Source organism: Fusarium mangiferae (assembly GCF_900044065.1).
Source record: "Fusarium mangiferae strain MRC7560 genome assembly, contig: FMAN_scaffold009, whole genome shotgun sequence".
NCBI lineage: Eukaryota > Fungi > Ascomycota > Sordariomycetes > Hypocreales > Nectriaceae > Fusarium > Fusarium mangiferae.
In genome coordinates, this window is record NW_024573929.1 from 255,745 (window position 1) to 276,109 (window position 20,365).

Consider the following 20,365-nt stretch of genomic DNA (forward strand, 5'->3'; position numbering starts at 1 on the left):
AATATTTGAAGTTCTGGGGATGCCGAGCTAAGCGCGATACCCTATAGTAATGGTTTAAAATGATTAAAGTAAGCCAATCTTGACTAGAAACATATCGATGTCTTGATATGTTATAGAAATCTTTGTATAAAGTGATAGCTACAATTTGTAAATGTAGAGGCTATGGTCTTCTAGAAATGATTATTACTTACTAGTGGAAGTGTCAACAGGGCCGATGTTTTGACGATTGTTCATTGATGATTTTGGTATCTCAATTTGTAATCGAAAAAGTCCAATAATCTCTTCTGAGACCATAAGGACCTCCGCGGGCCAGGCCGCTAGTGATTGGCCATCCTTTGCGATGGGGGGTAGGCAATATACTGGGGTTCGTGTTGCAGACTAAATGCCCTTCGCTTATTACTGTGAATCAGTCTCTCGATTTCACAATCTTCTAAAATCCACCGCTCAACGGTCTTGCCATTTTGGTTTTACACGTAATACTCCGACATGTGCTTAAAAGTTAGCGATTAGGGTGGGTCTGCTGGCCACCGGCTACAGATTGCTCGGCGGCATTCTCGATACCATTGTATGTTGACCAGACAAGGATCTGATTCCGGTGAACTCCAAGATCCAAGAGTTGAGCAAGCTTTTGGCAAGCTACCAGGGGCCGGTGTCGCAAATCCCACTTCCGCAAGCGGCTAAAACAAGCGAGATGTCACCTAAAAATCGCTAGGGACTGCAAGAAAGAGACCACGTTTATTCCCATGTGTCTACTGCCGGCATGAACGCAAGAAGACGTTGAACCTGTAGAAGACAAGGAAATTTACCGGGAAGAAACATCCGCAAGGTTGAGATGTGATAGTGATTGGTCTCGGGTCCGAAAGGGTTCAGCCCCCGAGCTGAGACATGGGCCGGTGAGCATAGCATCTTTTTGGCTGCATGGCCGAGCCGTGTCTTAGAATACATTTTCGCCACCAATATGGAGACATGACCAGCCCTAAGCTCGACTAGCCTTATATTGAATTCCTTGCATAAATGTAAGATCGTAGGGTTGCAGCGATGCTCATGCTTGTATATACCTCAGAATACTCTTACTTGCGTTCCAGACTATGGCAACCCAGACAGAAACGGGATACAGAAGCTGAAGTTTAACACAATGAAGGTTCAATTGGGGTTCACTTTTACCGTCTAGAATAACATTAGCCATTACCATATCATATGATATGCTATTTGAGGACTGCACATTCCAAATACAAAAAGCCTCAGTAGACATAGGTTACCTGCGTTGTTTACAATTATTACGCAACCCTCCAGGGTCCATGAAGTTTTAGATCTATGTAGGGGACTGCTCAGTTTCTTTTCCCAAGCCCAAATGCAGATCGAAAAATGTCGCCAAGCGAATTATTTCCGTTTTGGTGCCTAAGACACGGCTCCGAGATTGTACTAGTTGCTATGTCTCAGAGCGCCGATCTGTCACTGTACTCAGTCTTACCATTATGATTGGCTTTCGTTTGCCACTCTTGAGATGTGCGCCCGTCTGCAGATGATCAGCTTTCGGAGCAGTCCACGTAATTCAAGAACAGAAGAAGGCATTGGCACATTTTATAAATAACATCAAACTTACTCACGAAAGACCAGTTTCAAAACCACCAGTTAATTATCCTTTTTACTATTGAATATGTCAACACCGCCTTTGTCCAATAACCCGACAGGGTATCTTCACACTCCGACGTCAAGCAGCGCAAGTAGGAAAAGAAAAGCAGAGGAAATTCTTCCGTCTCCCTCCTACCCGCGCCAAAAACCCCTAGCACAGCCTACAGTCATGTCATCTGCCACTGCTCCAGCAAACCCAATATCTCCTATTTCATACCCGCAGTCATCGCCTCAGAGCAGCGCCGACGCTTTTTCATCAAGGATTCAACAGGCCATTGATCTACACTTTCAAACATCGGAGACCAATGCAGTCCTTCCTTTCGCAAATGATCCAATTATAGATAGCGGGGATACCACAGACGACATCGATCTATCTTCTGTACGTTCTTACTTACTGCTTCTAAGTTCAATGTAGCTGATTGCACACAGGACTGCAACTCATCGCGCCATGAATCATCAACGCGATCAGAGACAGAGTCTGACTGGTCAGATACAGAGGACATAAGCCAAGAGATCCTGGACGTTACAGATCAAATCAATGAGACAGTAGAAGCCAGGAAATGGTTGTCCTTTATCGATCACCATCTTCACAAAATATTGCACGGACTAGCCCAAATCGAGGGGGCCGCAGCGCAGGTGGCCAAAACCACGAATTCCGTGTTTGTGTTTTCTGAGAACATTTATCATCTCAAGGAACAGGTCATGCTTTTCCACATGTGCCAGCAGCACAAGGTAGAGGAGTCCTACGGAGAACAAGCGTTACTCAGGTCCAAAGTGAGAGAATTGCAGGAGCTTTCGGATGCCCAGGTGAACGGCATTTCTAGCCACTACTGTCACAGCATTTGTCGGCCACCAGAGGAAATTAATACCAGTATATGTCGGGCTGCATTCAGGGGATAAGGGTGTATTAGATTCTAATGTAAGACGTACAAAAATAAAGCTATTACGCTTGGCAGGCTAGTCTACGTTTCTTGCTGTCAACCTATCGTGATTGACAAGAATGCCTTTGGCTTGACGATTGCAGCGCAGTCTTCTGAGGCATTACAGACTACCTTGTGAATGTCTTCAGTACTATTCCCATGTTGGGTTTCCTTATTTTCCATGAACTGAAAGACGATATAGAATCATCTGAGGTAACGAAAACGTGACCCCCACGGTGATGTATTACGTGTGATTAGAAGGCTGAAGAAGAAGCCGTGACCGTTCTTGCGTGACACAAGCTTTACGAGTTTATTTCTAGAAGTCTTGTGGAGCAACAAGACACCGGCTGTATTTGTGCTATTGAGTCAACGCGACCATGGAAGTAGCCCAGGATGTTGAGGAAAAACAACAAATCTATTTCGAAGAAAGACTGCCCAAAAGCTTCTACATGGCCGTCCTCCACTTGAAGGGTTGACGTAGCAATCTCTTTCCACACTAATAAAAGAACTTCGTTCCATACATGAATGGGAACGCTTCCGTCATTTCCCAAGGATCAGCGTCGACGGTCTCCCGTGAGAGCCTGAGCGAGCTTTGCTCTTGGTCTTTCCCATAAGCACTTGGCATTGTCGGAGATCATCTGGACTTTGCAGGAACTATATTCGTAGTACAGTTTGATAAATTATCCCGTCATCCGAGTATCCTTTCACGTAAATTAGTCATAGGAGCCCACAAAGGGTTATCTTGGCGTACCAACAACCTGTCCACTTAGAGCGAAGAACCACCTACCTTTGCTGTACTCTACACCACAGCCAACTGCATCATCTGGCCCGAATTTACAACACATGGTCCTATCGCTGGCGGTATTGTACTCCCAGATACTGCTGTTCAGGTCGTGGGCCATGACTTCATCATCCGCGTGATAGGCTCTAGACCAGGTCCTAGAGCCAATGCAAGCGAGCAGACGCTCGCCTTCATCGACGCCTCGAGTACGAGCTCCTACCTGAGAGTCTTCAGCAAAATTATCTGCATCGGACTTTGGCGATATCTTGACTTTGAAATATTGTATCGAATCTTGGCCAGGGCGGACAGGACGTGGGGGGAATGGTCAGTCGGACCGTAGAGCTATGGGATTGCATGACTGACTGTATCTTCGTAAGCAGGGCAATTGCAATTACCTCATAACTGATACCAATAGAAATGAACGCCCAGACCATTATTTTAATTCTCAAATCGTTTTCCCCACTCGGCACCGCCTAAGGCCCATTCCTGAGGAAACATAACTCCCTGTATGGGCTCGTAAACTGTCGAAGACAATACCGCATCTGGAAATGAAGTTCTTGCCCTTGCCTGATGAACAAAATGGTCAATATTCCAGCCATCCTAATCGACGACACCTATATGAAGACGGCTCAAGCTTTCTGCCAGATACCAGGCGCTTGTCGAATTCGGTGGCCATGCGAAGCCCATTGAATACAAGCCCTAGGGATCTTACGCCTTCGATGTCGGATGGAATAAATGTGGTACAAGCTTTGACGAGAGCTTTTTTGCATATCTTCCAGAGATTATGCCACGGTCCAGAGGTGAGCTGTTATCAGCGGTGCATTGCAGTAAAGTGTTGAGTGTCCTCCATGTTGAACTCCTTGATAAGGTCAAGCAGACGGCTAGTAGGCTCCTCCTCCCGTCCTTTCTCATTCGGAACTTTGTATTGCAAGTCCAAAGCCAGTGAGCCCATCCTGTGTAGTCTTTGCCGCATCCCCGCCGTGTTGCAAAAGGTATTCAACCACTGGATATTGCACCCAGGCGATAGCTAGGCGTAGAGCAGTGTATCCATCTGCCTTGGGATGGTTGGGATCCGCCCCGTGTATACCGAGCAACTCAATGGTTTCCAAGTTATCAATAGCCACGTGAAGTGTGGCCCGGCGGCCGTTGATGCATGGGCCGATGCTGAGGTCTGGTTCGTATTTGAGAAGGATGCGGAGACTCCTCAGTCCAGAGCTAGAAGCGGCAAGGTGTGCTGGTGTTCTACTCAAGATGTCAAACATGTCACGTTCTGCATCAGTCTTCAGAAGAACCCCGACAAATGCCGCCTTGTCGCCCTTGGAGGCGATATGAAGCGCTGTTTGACCCCGTTCGTTCAAGGCGTCGATTGAGACATGTTTCTCTAAGAGAATCATCACGTTATTGAGGCGTCTATTCTTAGCTACTGTATGTATGATGTGTTCATGTAGATCGTCCTCGTGCGTGTGACTGAGGTTGACGTGTATTCCTCGCTCGATGATGTGGTTGAGGATATATTGGGACGGACTGTCGGCAGCCTTGTGCAATAGCAGTGGATATGATGTTCCAAAGCCATTCATACCAAAATGAGACTCAAAAATGTCAAGGCTTCTGGACTCAATAGCCCATAACAGTTCCTGTAGGTCGTCAGTATTCGAATTTCGGTGATGCCAGAGTTGCCACAGAACTTAAAGATTTCCGTGATGCATGGTATAATAGAACGGCGTCTTCTCCTCCTCGTCGAGTGCCTTGACCCGCCTTTTTGTTCATTAAGGTGTTTAACCGTTGCCAGTCGTCTATTGCGAGCTGCGAGATGCAAGGCCACACGTTTGAAGATGTTCGCGACATCAGGCGCAGCACCATCATCAAGAAGGACCACAACAACATCTGGGGATTCAACTGCCGATTTGAGAGGTATCTCTTTGGTCCGCGACAATGCCTCGGTACTTGCCTTGTTCATCAAGAGCAGCTAAACAGTAGCGACATGTCCCCCTTGCGCAATATAATGCAACAGCGTCTCTCGTGTCTGCGGCATTGGCATCAGCCCGCGTTTGAGAAGCACTTTGCAAACCTCAAGTATTCCTCTTTTCGCTGCAACACATAGGGGTGTTTTGCGTTGATCGGCAACTGCGCTCACTGAAGCCTTCGACCTCAGAAGTACATCCACGATTTGTCCGTGACCTCTCCAGGAGGCCTCAAATAATGGGGAACGATCTTGGAACATAAATCTTGATGGAACAGAGTTCTTGCTAATCAAGAGGTGCTGAACGATGAGCAGTTGGCCTCGCTTAACTGCTATGTAAGACAACTCATTTCTTTTTTGTTCTAACCGGTTCTCAATTAATAGACAGAGTGCATCTAAATGACCCCAGTCCACCGCGATTGTTGCTGCCTCAGCCAGATTCTCTCCTATGAGAAGATGCTGGTGAATAAGAAGCTTCCGAATAATGGCTATGAAGTTTCCTAAGGAAGCGTATCGAAGGGGAGTGAGGCCGAACTTGTCCTCAAGCTTCATGATACGCCGCAATGAACTGCTTGTATCAGCGCAGCCACGATCTCAGATGTTGATGAAAGATCTCCTATTTTTGTAGATACGTGGAGCGCGGTGGAACTTTCACAGTTTTTGAGATGAGAAACCTCCTTGGAAAGTGGTCGACAGATGACAGAGGAGCACTTAAGCACTGCGCAGTGCAAAGAAATCATGCCACTATCAGCCTGGACTGACGCGTCTGCTCCGCATTGTATCAATGTCTCTACAGCCTGAACCTTGCCCATATTGACTGCACTGATTAAAGACGTTTGCCCCTTCGTGTTCCTGCTGTTGAGTAAACTCGTAAGGTTCGAGCCTTTCCCCTGTTTATTAGGAACTCCCAATGGTAGCTGAATCATACTGGAAGTACCCCAGATGCAGATACATGGAGCCCCGTAATTCCACTGTCGTCCTTAATTGCAGGGCTAGGGAGCCGCTGAAGAAGCACCTATGAGACCTTCAAAGGTCCTGCCTGAGATGCCCGATAAAAGTGAGCATCTCAGATGCCCATCTTATCGAGAACGTCCTTTGTCAGGCAGATACCATCGTTCGCGATAGCACAGGCTGAACAAGGGATGAGCGAGCGACCGGGGAAGGACACTGCTGTCTCTGATCATCCCCTGCGCCTCTGAATATCGACAAGATCTTCTGCAAGTGATGCAGGCGAAAGAAGCTCTGGGACAAGAGCTCCAAGTCCAACGAAGCAGGCAATGCGGACTACTGGTGACTGATATGAGCCTGCCCCGACCCCAGGTGTCGATCTGTCACGCCCATCGAAGAAAGATTGTCCAGTAGCCGCTGGAATCGGCTCGTCAATCTGGGCTACCTTTTTTCCCGGCTCTTCGTGTGAGAAGAACGAACGCAAGGGCTTTCCAAAATGGGTAAGGTACGATTGGAACGACTTTGGACCAAGAATTGACTGGATAAATGAAGAGGTCTGTGGCTGGAGCTGCTTGTTAGGTTTGTCGATGAGTAGGTAGTACTTGGGCTAGGATCTATAAGCATAGAGGAGGAATATTACAATAGCTATCATGCCTATTATTGGTGGAGCTCTGACTAGCTGCCTTATTTGAACTGGCAGAGGACCTTTAGGTACCTCGCTATCCTTTTCGGATTTTGTCTTGTACTTTTCGCCGTGGTGCCTCGTTGGTGGCCCGATCAGTACTTGAAATTAGTCATTCAGTAGTTTTGAGATTTGCTAAACTATTATTAGGAAAATCCAGAAGTGACTTAAGAACAAAATGGAAAGGGTACCTTCTAGATTTGCATCTTTGAAGTATGCTGGGATAAAGATGTGCTAGTAAAAGCAGCTGTTTGGCTATCAGTCAGGGGGCAAATACTCTTTGGCCATTGGTTGAATCCCACGTTTTCTATACCCATAGAGTTCTTCCTCGAAGCTATTCACAGATTAAGGTGCGCAGCAGCCAATAAGATAAGCCGGAAAAAGAACCTATCTCCCATCGAGTAGTCCTTGGTGATGTCCCTAGGCAAAGCATTAAGCTAGCTGAGATGGAAGCACCCAGGCCCCATCTCCATCCTCATCCTTTACAACAGCGAAGCCCTCCAAGTCTTTCTCATCTAGATCGTGGGGCTCATAGTCAACCTCGTCCCCTTCGTCGTTCGTGATCACAGGTCCATCATCAGCCAGGACGGCCCCCTCGTACACTCGCTTAACTTTGAGGGTAGACGGACCACCAAAGAAGGCTGTCTTGTGGTATATCTTCTAGACTTAGATGCCAATGACAAAGTCGACCGGTTCAGAAAATGAAGAAAAAACGTCGGCGCCAGAGAATGCGCCAGCGTGGCCCCCAATTTCCAGGTCGATGGGCCCTTCGGGTCCTTGGATGCTGGCCCCTGCATTGGCCCCCTTGTGGCGGCTGCGCATCGTAGCCATAGTTGCACCGCGCGCAGTCTTCAGTCCCGTGATAAGATACAGGGAGTCTTTGTGGTCGTTCAGGTTCTGAAAGGCCTTGACATCGTCGAGCTGAAGGCATTTACTGTAGTAGCTGGGTGGCGGGGTGAATTCGATTGTCTCCAGTGCGTCCATTCTCCAAACCGAAGAACTGTAGTCTTCTTTTTGGGCGCTGACCTTGCTACGAATGGCATGAAGCACCTTGGTAAGGATGCGTCCATAGCCACCCCAAGAGCGCCGCTTGGCGAAATCGACTTCTCCCTTGTCGACGAGGGTGCGTCGCTCATCGGCAATGGGAACCCGGTTGTGGATGCCGAAGTTGATGGGATCGTAGTCCTTGAGGTTGTTGACAAGCGTTCCAAGATGGAGCTTGCCTTGGGGAGAGGGGAGGATGGAGAAGTTTGGCGCTACATGATAGGTTGGGATTTGTTTATCCAGCTCTGGGTTTGCGTTTTGTCCAAAGTCCATGATTAGGAATCAATAGATGAAATGAATGGTGCGTGTGAAGAAGCGTGTCTGAACCAAGACCTTCTGTATTTATTGACAGAATGAGTTTCCTGAGGCTTCAAGTGCTCTCACTTCAACATGCCAATACTGCCTAACTCTATATGTAAATCTGCTTGTTATCGCCATTGCCGTGTAACATGAGTGAGAAGGAGAGGGCGTGGCCCAGGGCTGTTTAGGCTGCCACCGTGAGAAGATGATGTATCGCATGTTACACTGATTGCGATTGATGCTTGACCGCCTCCCCAACCACGTCGCCTTTTTCACAGGTATCTCAAAGCCTCTCCGATTGTCCTCGCCGCCTCACCGTCCGCAGGCGGAGTGCCCCAATTCTCCCAGATCCGAGTGGGGTGGATGAAATCGTATCCGTCCCTCGACTCAGCCATCTTTCGAAATATTGCCTCCATTCCCCGTTTCTGATACACAGCGTCCCGTTTGTGTCGGGGGATGTTTGTGCATTTATGCGTCGTGAACTCAATGGCCATCACTGCAAACCCGACTGCAATGGGTACCGCGTACGAGGTACCAGACTTGTAAATATCGTCTCCTCCCCATCTCAGAGGAACGGCCACGCCGAAAGTGGCAAAGTTGTCAGCCCTGTCCAGCGGCGAGGGGTTCATCTTGCCCTTGTTGCCCAAGGTGTCTGTCGCGTGGATGCAAATCACACCATCGCGACGCGCAGGCCTGGCGCGCCCTTTCAGACCTCCCTTGTTGGAGGCTGCAGCGAAAATCAGCTTGTCGCGGCGGATGGCGTTTGCGAGTGCCGCGTCAATCATAGCGTTGTCTTCCTCGTAGGCGAAAGACATTGAGATTATGTGGACGTCACATTCATTGACAGCCCAGTCGATCGCCTGGGCAGATGTACGTGTCAGCCTTGGGGTTTCACAAGGCGCCATCGTCAACCCACCTTTGCAATTCTGTTCATGTATCCCGCCTCTACGGTCTTGCCTGTGCATATCTTGCCAACGTAAATTTCAGCTGTCGGGGCTGTCCTGAGAAGCAGTTGCACCATTTGTGACCCATGGCCGTGGGTGTCTTGTTGCCAGCTGTCTTCCGCGTCAACGAAACTCTTGCTTTTGGAGCTATTGATGTGTTTGGTCGCAATTGCTCCGTTGATGAGGGCGATTTCCTTACTGACACCGGAGTCCAGAACTGCAATTCGTATCCTGGGGTGCCGTTTCTGGGCAAGCTGAGGTTTCTCCGGCCGAATGCTTTTGATGAATGCTGCAAGCGGACCGAGGTCTTCGAGAAACGCCTTGGACTTTTTCCTATTGAAACATCTTGGTGAGACAGAGCTCTCCTCACGGCCTCGCTGGAGTTAGGCGACTTACTTTTCTTGTTCGCTTGGTGTATCATCTTCATCGTCGAATAAGATCGGTCTTTCTCCCACTGCTAAGGGCTTACTCACTGGCGGGGCCAAAGGGCGCCCAGGCCCCAATATGTCATCGAAGAGGTCCGCACACTCTTCGAAACTATCGACAAGCTGGTCATATAACGGCACCAGGATCTTTTTGTAGATGATAGCCAACCCTTTCCTGTCTGCGGAAATGCGTGGTTGATCGAGGGTGTCAACTAGGGTGTTGAATTCGAGGCATGCTTTGGCGATCTGACGATACTTATCATCGACGTCGCTCTGCCACTCGGAGTCCCCCAATATCCGAGTCAAACGTGAGATATTTGATCCTTTCCCAGAGACTTCGTCTGCTTCTCCGGCACTCCAACTGGCCTTGCCATTGGCCTCCAGTTCCATGACAAGAACTCCAAGGGCTGCAATATTGTCGCTCTGCAGTCTTCTATCTTGATTGGATTCCAGAGTGCAATGGATTCTGGGACACCACTGCTGAAGATCTTTGTTGACGGGTGGTGGCAAATAAATGTGTTCTAGTTCAAGGCGTTGCTCGATCCATGGACTGTTGCTAAGCTGGAATACTGAAGCCGCGAGGAGTACTGAGGCCAGTTTGCGGTACCTGGCTTTCAAGCTTTTCTCGGTGAGATGTTGATTTAGAGACTCTTCGTGTTCCACGATACTTGGCAGTTCTACCCCTCCCCCAGAATCAACCCACATCATTTCTGGATCGAATGAGACACCTAATACGCCAGATCTCGCACCATCCGACGAGGCAGTGGAGCATAACTGACGCGAGCGAAAGGGTTTAGACGAAGAAGGCCGGTTGAATGATCTTTTCCAGTGTAAGAACCTGCGGTGATATTGCTGCGCACGGAGACGACTGACCTTGTGAAGACGGCGGAGACTGAGTCTGTCTCTTGGCATGTCTTGATGTCCATCACGAGGCGGTCTTGCTTGAAGCCGGACATGTGAAGCTTGGCTGTGTGCGGGGCTCCGCATGTTGGATTGTCGGCCATTTTTGTAAAGAGTGATGTGCACGCGGATGAAAATACGTGAGCGTGCTGAATAACGTCTATATCGTCAAGGGTCATGTCGTCCACCAGTGTCTCCAACTCCCAGTCTGCGACTGAGCCTTCCGATACTTGCGTCAATGCACGTTGAAAGTTGCTCGTCGACATATGCAATTTTTCGATCAATTTGGGATCACTAGGGAAGTCGATGTACTGGGACAAGTCTTTGACTGACTGAGTAGAGTATATCGGGCTCACAATTGATTTTGCGCTTTTGCGTCTCTCTGGGGCCTCTGGGTTCGACCTGTTGCTGGAATTATCGTGGGACAAACCGCCGTCATCTGCCTGTGGTATCTCGCGATACTTGAGGGCCTCCCACAGTGCCACGAGTTTCGGGAAGCTACTCAGGGTGCTCAGGCTATCTGGTCCTATGTTGAGCTGGGTAGGAAGCAATATTACGTCAGTAAAGAGCGTCAACAGAAGCTGAAAGTCGGTATTCGAAGCTTGCTCACCTCGATACGTTCTACCTTGCAAATGCCCTCGTGGACTAAATCCTCCAGGTCGCTCAACAGCGCACCCAAGCTAGTTGCAAATTCCCCCCACTCCGCAACATGACTTGAAAACTTGCCGACATCGAGACTGTCCTGCCTTGGGATATTGTATTCGAATTCAGACCGCAGGTACTCGACCACACGCTCGAGCTGAGTCTTGTCATGTCCCGACAGTGTCCCAAAACGACCTGAACGTACTTCATCGGCGCTAGGGAAAGTTTCGGCAGCATTGAACACTCGGTGGGAGGCCTTTAGGAGGCGCCACCTGAGGCGAAAGGAAGCGACATCTGTCATGGCCAACGTGCTGCGCTGTTGGGCACTGCACGGCGCCTATTGTTGGGAAAGGACTCGAAAGAAGAGGCGCAGTGAACAAAGAAACAAGCGAGACATGACCCGATGGTGAAAATTCGAGTCTTTCGCTTTCTTTTTTTCCTGTTTTTCCTTTCCTTTTCTTTGGGTTACACTTTGTGGCCTCCCCCAATGGGTCTGTCACGCCCAGATAACGCGACGCTTGTACCTAGCCCTGATCCTATTTTCAGACACGCGGCGTTACACAGCTTCGTCATTCATTGTCGCAGCACGCACACCCTCATTGTCCACAAAGCAAATTAATTACGTGGCATTCAGTTCCTCTTCCTCGTCGGCTCCTCTCGACTCATCGACCTTATAAACCCTAACCCGTGCCCCTTATCTGTCTATCCGTCCGTACGACTGGACATTTCCGACTTTTAAGACTCCATGGACGAGCAACACGAACATCTGGCCACTCTGGCGCCCATCAACACTATCACTCGCAAGTGCCTTGACAAATTTGAGTTGGTCGAAAAAGTCCATCACAAAGACCGCCTCGGACACCTGATCAAGCCAGAGTCTTCAAAAGGACAGCAGCGCTCATCGTTTTCCTTCCCAGGGCTGCGCAACAAGTTTCTACGTTGGATCCACAAATCGGGTGCCCTTTCTCCATTGGATTTATCGCTTGATGAGAGACTCAAAGGACTCAGGGCTCTCTTCACAATCGTGAATGACATGTTGGAATGGATTCTGAGAAACTTGAACCGCCGTAAGTTTTAATGTTCCCTCCCTACCAGCTAGCTTCAACGCTGATATCTTGACTATGATACAGTCGCAAACATTCCATGTTCTGATACCTTGCCTCCCTCGGGGGAGCACGATGACCACTGGCTGTTGTGGGAAGCGGCTTCGAGGGCAATAGAGAATGCTGTGGATCGCCTGCAGTTTATGTCTTTTGAAATGAGGAGATTATCCCCTCAGCAGGTTGAGGACTTGCTGACGACGACGACGACCGAAACTGAGGAGCACACCGCTTTCCGTGATAACATGATTGCGTTAGTTGGTTATCGTTTTCCTGCCGCGCGCATAGGCTTGTGCGAGCTGTTGGGGAAGTCAATAGCCGCAAGACGTCACAAGCTGTTGCAAGTGCAAGCTCGTGAAAGATCTGCCAATAACAGGATTTCCAGACAGACGGCCTCTACTCCCAGTCGAGACAAGAACAATAGTTCGAGATCGAAGGCGGCTGTCAATCAAAAAGACCGATGGACCCAGTCCCCAGGCACTACATCCTTCACTAGTGTGACAACAGCCTCTCAGTCTGAACCTCGAGCGCCTGCCTTGGAGCGCGTCCAAGGCCCGTCGCAAAAAGCTCTCAGGAGGGTCATGAGCAATTTCACCACCCCACAGCATGACACCTCTGATTATCCCCCCATGCCCAAAGTCAGTCAAGGACAAGGAGCAGTTCAGTGTCCCTTCTGTTTCATTGTATGGGAGCAAACAAACTCGGAGTCTGTGAATCTGGGGCTATGGAAACTCCACATTGATGAGCACATCAAGCCATATTCTTGTCTTTTCCCTAGATGCGCGGATGCCCTCACGTTCTTTGTGCACCAAAAAGAGTGGGAAGACCATATGGAATCTGTGCATTCCAGTGACTGGCTACGAGAGGTCCACACAAAACAATGGTATTGCGATTCCGGCCATGAAAGCACCTTTACCTTTGAGCTCGAGTCTCAGTGGAGAGAGCATGTGCTCGATCCTGCGTCTCACCCAGAACGACCAGAAATTCCCAATCAATTTCAGCTCAAGGCCTTATTTCAGCTGAAACAACGGAGAGTTCCGCGCGATAGGCTCGTTTGCCTCTTGTGCGAGCGGATTCCTGGAGAGGTACAGCATAAGCTGGAAACAGGTCATGACGATCCAGCCGACTTGCACAAATATGTTGTGGACCATGTTGCCATTCATTTGAAGTCGCTTTCTCTGTTGGCCATCCCTTCTCTCGGAGAACCTGCTGATGAAGCCGTCAAACTTGGTCAAAATTCGGCTGTTTCCACAAAAGCCCAAAGCGAGAGCCTTCCCAATCCCGAATCCCTGGCAGACCTACAGCCCGCTGTTTCTGACACGCCTCCAGGTCAATTTCCTGGCCAAAAGCATGAGGCTCTTGCTCTCAACAAACGAGAAGAGTGGGATGACGATTTTCTGGGTTACACGCAACCTGACGAACCACCAGAGCCAGACAGGCATTTCGGGCTTGATGACATTCGTCAATGGGAGTATGACCAACTTTCTGGAAAGGATCCAGTTCCGACCCATTTGAGCTCAAGTGAAACGCAAACGTCTACCACTGATGTTGACTTTCAAGACGATGTTGGTCAGACGGCGCTATCACTCGCCGCACAGCAAGACAATGTAGAGACCATGAGGCGACTCATCAATATGGGGGCAGATCTTGAACTGGCTGATCGAGACGGGAAGACTCCGCTGTGTTGGGCAGCTGCCGAAGGTAAAGAAAGTGCTGTCAAGTTCCTTCTAGACAAAGGTGCTCGGATTGAAGCTACAGAGCACATATATGGACGCACGCCGTTGTCTTGGGCTGCTGCGAGAGGCCACGCCGGCGTCGTACGGGTGCTATGCACGAACGGTGCGCATGTGAATGCAATCGATGATTCGAATCGCACTCCAATGTCGTGGGCAGCTTCAAGAGGAAACGAAGAAACCCTGCAGCTTCTCATCGATGCCGGTGCAGAGTTCAAGTCCAAAGACTCTGAATTTTCGAGAACTCCACTCCATTGGGCAGCTACCAGAAACAGACCAAACAACGCAAGTCTTCTTCTACAGCATGGAGCCGAGATCGACGCTGTCGACGGGTTATCTAAAACGCCGTTGTGCTTGGCTTGTCAAGATGGATACCCTAATGTCGTCGAGGTACTCCTCAATAATGGCGCAGACATGGAGACCCCGCATCCCAAGTATGCACAAGCTCCTTTGTCTCTGGCGTCTGGGGGTGGATATGAAGATGTGGTGAAGTTGCTGTTGGAGCATGGGGCCAAGATCGACGCAACAGATTCCCACGGCAAGACAGCTCGGGATTGGGCTATTGAGGAAAGACGGTATGAGATCGTCAAATTGCTTGAAACTTATCAGGGGGGACAGATGTCTTTGCCTTACAGATAAATTGTTTGAAGTATGTTTTGCAAAGTTACTTGTTACACAGAAAAGATTAGAAAACCACAAAAAGAATAGACATCATTTTTGCTTCTCGCCAACCACGGATGTCAACTACCAATCAGGGCATCGCCATAGATATTTCGATAGCGAGGGTGAAAAAGATCTTCAAGATCCCAAGCCGCGATAGTCCCAAACACAGAACGACAGACGAGGGATATTCTTAAGGCCTTCCACTCCATCTGGAAGTCATTTTGGAAAATATCAAACTGGAATAACTCACTGTCGGGGCCTTGTCGTCAACAGCCTTTCTTTAAAGCATGTTCAGCATGGGGGACAGAAGAATAACCCGTCGAGAGAACGGGCCATAGAAACAATCTCAGGTAGCTTGCCAAGATTTCAAGACATCACGATAATCTCAAAGGATAGTAGACCTCAAACTCACATCGGTGCGCTTATCTGCATCATAGAACTAATGCAACCATGCAGGACACCCAACCCGATTGACTACGAATGACTCACGACGGATACTGATTTCCGTAGCGAAGACCTCTTTACGCCCGTAACACAAAGCTATCAGACACTAACAACGTCGGTTCCACGATATCCCCGTGGGGTAATTCCTTTAAACGCCGATCCTCCGAAGTTATCTCCACAGGCTCAACCAGGTTGTTGACCTTCTTCGGGGTGTTTACTGGCGCCAAGTGATTTAAGCTTATTCTAGTTATGGAGCCATGAGTGCGGGGGATGTAACAACAACGTGATGATCCTGGGTTCGGTTACAGATCTATGTTGCACTCATGCTAGGTTCAGACGACAGCATCCGACTTGTCCCGAGCAATGACTTCTCACGCGAGCAGACAGAAGATGGCTGTGCCGCGAATAAAAGATCTCGGTGCGTAAAAATTAGCCAGTCGTACAACACGAAGGCCAGGCTACGGTTGGGGGATAACAAGACCCTTCATGACAAGCAACAGCCAAGATCGGCAGTCCTTACGACGCCAAGGCTATTAGACGACATAGTCCACACAACAACTCGTCTACAAATGCATTTACTGGCGCCAAGAAAACGCTTGTAAAAGTGCTTGTGAGAAAATAAAGCACAGGGTAGTATTCGCCATAAGCAATCGACTGATTCAAGCGGGGAAGAGGGCGCCTCGGAGCATAGTTCTGTTCGCCGAGGACCAATGGCATTGGAGCGGAGACGACAACGCTTAAATTTATGCTTGAAGCTTGTGTCGGGAGCTAAACTCTGAATGGCGGGCCGGTTGGTAGATCTCCAAGAGTCGGCAATGAGACCCTTATGTTTGAGAAACTTGGCGGGGAGAGGGCTTTGAGAGAGGATTTTAAACAGTCAGATATAGCGACTGCTGGACAGTAAAAGGGTAGGTATTCGACCATTTTGAAAAGCCTGTTTCTGGATGCATTCATCGAAGTGTTCCACGTACGTCATCGAAAATGGTGAGATGATATCAACGTTCGCAACCATACGAACAAAACACACACGGAAATGCAATATCATCCCTCCTCACAACGGAAAAGCGCACCCTCAATCGTCCCCTCATCCAATCTTGGCAACTCCACATTCACACTCATGATCCTAGCGATACCTACCCCACGGGGAAAACGTGGAGCAAAATAGACCCCGAACCTTTTCCAAACACCCAGCCATGCGCAAATAGATATCGTCATATGAAGATAAAAAGGCCGCAGTGCCCCCGTGTTCAAAAGAGAGGGGGACAGAGACTTTCGCAGTTTATCTTACTTGCTTCCTTTGTCTTTTGAGAGAAATCTTGATATCTTTACTACAACAACCTATTTCTATTTCGATAATCTATGGGCTGGAATACTCATGCGTCGGGCACCAATGATCCGCCTGAGGTGCGGAACTGGCGAATCCACCTGATTGCTACGGTGGCTAGCATGTCCGCCCTCGCCAGTGAGTTCTGTAGTCGTGATGATGAGGTGATGTACTGATTTGCGCAGTCGGATATGACACTTCTGTTATTGGAGGTTTGTACCACTCACCCTCTCTGCATGATAGACTCGTGTTGACCAGATAGGCACTATGGCATTGACCTCTTTCATGAGGGACTTTGGCCTTGACCTCGTCGAAAAGACCCAACGCGACACCATCCAGGGAAACATCGTCTCCACCTTTCAGGTACATCTCACTCTTCCCTATCTCTCCCCTCGCCTCTCTAACATATGCAGGCTGGCTGTTTCTTCGGTGCGCTGTTCACCTTCCCCATCGCCGAGAAATGGGGTCGTAGAAAGACCATCATGGGCGCAGCCCTAGTCTTCCTCCTCGGCGGCGCCCTCATGACCGCCGCAAACGGGAACCTCAACATGATCTACGGCGGCAGAGCCGTCGCCGGTCTTGGCCTCGGAGCTTCCTCCCTCACCGTCCCAGTATATATCAGCGAAACTGCCCCGCCGTCCATCAGAGGCCGTCTCGTGGGTATCTTCGAAATCGCCTCCCAGGGCGGCGGTATGCTTGGCTTCTGGATCAACTACGCTACTGACCGCACCATCGACGTTAACACAAAAACCCAGTGGATTGTTCCCCTGGCGGTACAGCTTCTTCCTGGCTTAGGCCTTGCGCTCGGTATGCTTTGGTGTCCTGAGTCGCCGCGCTGGCTGGCTCGTGGCGATCGCTTTGAAGCGGCAGAGAAGATTCTCGCTCAGATTAGGGGTCTTCCGGCGGAGCATGAGTATGTTCGCAGAGAGATGGGTGATATTCGTGCGCAGGTTGAAGAGCGCAGTACGAATAAGATGAGCAAGAAGCAGCAGTTCAAGAAGCTTTTCCAAAAGGGCGTGCGTAACCGCATGGGTATCGGAATGGCTCTCATGTTTCTGCAGAGTTTCACTGGTGTCAACATCATTACCTACTATGCGCCCCGTATCTTTGAGAGTCTTGGAATTCCCGGTACTTCACTGAAGCTCTTCTCCACTGGCTTCTATGGTATCTCCAAAACGCTCGGTATGGTCCTCTTCACCTTCTGGGTCGTTGAGAAGGTCGGTCGGCGCAAGGGTCTCATCTGGGGTGCTGCACTCGGCTGTATTCCTATGTGGTATATCGGCGGGTACGTGATGGAAGCCGACCCCGCCGCTGCAGCTGCAGCTGGTGTTGTGAACCGCGACGGCTGGGGATACCTTGCCATTGTGTGCGTCTACATCAACGCCATCATCATCTGTGCGACATGGCAGGGTATCACGTGGACCTACGCATCCGAGATTTTCCCCCTCGACATCCGCATGCTCTGCGTCGCCATCACGACAGCCGACACATGGCTCGGATCATTCATCATCGCGCGCTCAACGCCCTACATGATCTCAGACCTAGGCTACGGCGCCTACTTCTTCTTCAGCTCGATCCTCGTATGCATGGGAATCTGGGCTACGTTCTTCGTCCCCGAAACAAAAGGTGCGTTACATCAAACCCATCCTTCTAGACTTATTCCACAGTGTGGCTGACATGCATAATCTCACAGGTATCACCCTCGAAGACATGGACGCGCTATTCGCCAAGCCAGTGTACAAAACGGTCTGGGCGCAGATGCGTGGTAAACCGGTGCTGGAAGAACATCGCCCCGAGTCTCCATTCGAAGACGACGAGAAGGCGCACGAGCTAAGAATACCTTAGCTTCCTCGCTCCGCCGGGGTTTTTCTTTTTTTTTTTTTGCAGCGTTAGATAAACAAATGAGAGGGCTTATCGGCTGCAACCATTTGTGTTCCCCCCCTGTGAAACTGCTACGCCGTGAATGGGTGGTGTGATTCTGACTGCCGTTCCAGAAGGGGACGTTCTCTCCGAAAGGTAAAAAGTCGTGCCTTTTTTTTTAAGTGATGACAGCAGGGCCCTTCCATGTCTCTAATCCGCTACGGCGCTTTCTTATTTCGACCGCGACTCTTCTCTCCTCTCTGCCCATATTATTACCGTGTCGCTCACACATGCAAATACCATTATCGCTGTGCTTTTCCTACCCCGCAAACCTTCCCCAGACTCTGACGTAGATTATTCCCAAGTTTGGGATTTTCATTTGTCATAGCAACAATCTTTCGGGGCCCTTTTGCTAGTGTTACAGTGAGTGGCTTGTCTTCGTGCGGCCGACCAGCTGTTCGCCAAGAAAAGAAGAATCGCTGAGAAATGATGCTATTGGTTTGCGGTGTTGGGGATAACCGCGGGACATTCCCCATTGGGGACTCAATTTGGGCTTTTGTTCGATTCTTGGTTTTTTATCACTGCCAAGACTGCTCGGTCGTCTTGGCGCTGAGGAGAAGTTGTCGTTGGGTGGTGAGAAGAGATTGCGGTTGTGATCTTACCGGGTTGGAGTTGGCCAAGAGATAAGGGAGAGTTTTTGGGGGCGATTGGAGAATGGAATGATCTTTTGTGTCTGAGATACTCAAATTGAAGAATGCGTGCAGGCGTGGTGATGAAACTGAGACTGTCTTGAGGAGTGTTTACCCTGACTCAAATGCCAACCAATGAAACACGCTCTAATTTAAACATCAACGGCGCCCAGTTGCTGCGTCAATCGTTAACAATATTTAACGTAATAAATTCCACTTTGCCCGATCGCATCCCCGGATTTGCACGGCCAATCTCAATGGGGATGGAGATAATGCATCTCTGCACAATTGGCTGACCCGACGCAAGCCAGGTACCCAAGCCACCAACCCTAAAACGTTAGCTGATGATTGGGAATAACCTCCTTCAGGTCTTTTTTATCTCCTTCCCTTTCAAGATGATACAGAATCTCTTGGCGTCGGAGGCCCCAAGCGTTCGGGATCTCTGACAGATTTCTCGGCAAAAGCTGGGCGTAGAATTCGATCTTGGGTATTTATTGGAGGCGAGGTTTGGGGTAACAATCAGTCAGAAACTGTAACGCTCAACGGTCAAGATGTGTAACATTGCTGAATGATTGCTCGCCACTCCATTGAGAGCAAAAAGCCAGCGCGTCATACCCCCCCCCCCCATACCTCGTGATAAACATTTTAAGCTTGTTGTTTAGCTCGCCCTCCCACCCAGCGCCACGGTCCACCTGAGAGTGAGACTGAGAGTGAGAAAACCCCAAATCAGACCAAGACATGCGCCAAGCCGGACCCCAACCCGTCGAATCCTCCAGTGAGAAGATCGATCGTTGCACCTTCCGTTCTCAGTATCATGTCCGTTGCATACAAGATTGGGATCACGCGTTGGACCCAGGTCAGTCACTTTCTGTCAATTGAAACTCAAATTGTTGACTGAGGAGCGGATGTCGGGTAGTGCACAGAGCGTGCCAAGTGGGTGCGGGGCGCGGTCATCACTGTAAATCAGCCCGGTTAGTGGGCTACTCACTCGCCAATTGTCAAAGCTTCCTGGGGAAAATGGAGTTGATGATGGTCGTTGTAAAGAAGCATGTGCTGAGAGGCATCGACATGGGAACATGCAAATACAACCCAAACAGCTTCAATTGTATTGGAGACCTGCACCAACAGTGCCTTACCCTTGCTCAAGGGGATGTTGCACTCTCCCTCCTTTTGCCTCGTCTAGAACTACTTGGCAGCTTCTCTTCGTTCTCGTCTCTTTTGATGGGATGCTTATCATGTCTTGGCACGCTACACGAGCTGTAACCCACCACCTTTAGAATTCCAATCCCTCCATCTCCTGCCCTTTTCGCCATCGCCTGTGTTTGTGCTTGTCTAAGGTAGCTTCCTTCCCTGTAACACAAACGTCTCCGCTCC

At 49.5% G+C, this 20,365-nt stretch overlaps 6 protein-coding genes across 6 annotated transcripts; 3 read left to right on the forward strand and 3 right to left on the reverse strand.

The window, feature by feature from the left end:
• Nucleotides 1-1,801: 1,801 nt before the first annotated feature.
• Nucleotides 1,802-2,532, forward strand: FMAN_12177 (uncharacterized protein; the record flags this gene model as incomplete). Its single annotated transcript, XM_041834684.1, has 2 exons — nt 1,802-2,011; nt 2,062-2,532. 2 exons carry the CDS (start codon nt 1,802-1,804, stop codon nt 2,530-2,532), a joined length of 681 nt encoding a protein of 226 aa, XP_041684923.1.
• A 1,709-nt stretch (nt 2,533-4,241) lies between these two features.
• Nucleotides 4,242-4,727, reverse strand: FMAN_12178 (uncharacterized protein; the record flags this gene model as incomplete). The annotated part of the gene is made up of 1 exon (XM_041834685.1): nt 4,242-4,727. One exon carries the CDS (start codon nt 4,725-4,727, stop codon nt 4,242-4,244), a length of 486 nt encoding a protein of 161 aa, XP_041684924.1.
• A 2,862-nt stretch (nt 4,728-7,589) lies between these two features.
• FMAN_12179 (uncharacterized protein) lies at nt 7,590-8,240 on the reverse strand (the record flags this gene model as incomplete). Its single annotated transcript, XM_041834687.1, has 1 exon — nt 7,590-8,240. The coding sequence occupies one exon, from the start codon at nt 8,238-8,240 to the stop codon at nt 7,590-7,592; it is 651 nt and encodes a 216-aa protein (XP_041684925.1).
• A 299-nt stretch (nt 8,241-8,539) lies between these two features.
• FMAN_12180 (uncharacterized protein) lies at nt 8,540-10,640 on the reverse strand (the record flags this gene model as incomplete). The annotated part of the gene is made up of 4 exons (XM_041834688.1): nt 8,540-9,127; nt 9,184-9,556; nt 9,608-10,456; nt 10,510-10,640. The coding sequence occupies 4 exons, from the start codon at nt 10,638-10,640 to the stop codon at nt 8,540-8,542; spliced, it is 1,941 nt and encodes a 646-aa protein (XP_041684926.1).
• Nucleotides 10,641-11,923: 1,283 nt separating this feature from the next.
• Nucleotides 11,924-14,650, forward strand: FMAN_12181 (uncharacterized protein; the record flags this gene model as incomplete). Its single annotated transcript, XM_041834689.1, has 2 exons — nt 11,924-12,245; nt 12,309-14,650. The coding sequence occupies 2 exons, from the start codon at nt 11,924-11,926 to the stop codon at nt 14,648-14,650; spliced, it is 2,664 nt and encodes an 887-aa protein (XP_041684927.1).
• A 1,827-nt stretch (nt 14,651-16,477) lies between these two features.
• FMAN_12182 (uncharacterized protein) lies at nt 16,478-18,287 on the forward strand (the record flags this gene model as incomplete). The annotated part of the gene is made up of 5 exons (XM_041834690.1): nt 16,478-16,580; nt 16,628-16,654; nt 16,705-16,805; nt 16,856-18,068; nt 18,136-18,287. 5 exons carry the CDS (start codon nt 16,478-16,480, stop codon nt 18,285-18,287), a joined length of 1,596 nt encoding a protein of 531 aa, XP_041684928.1.
• Between the last annotated feature and the right edge of the window lie 2,078 nt (nt 18,288-20,365).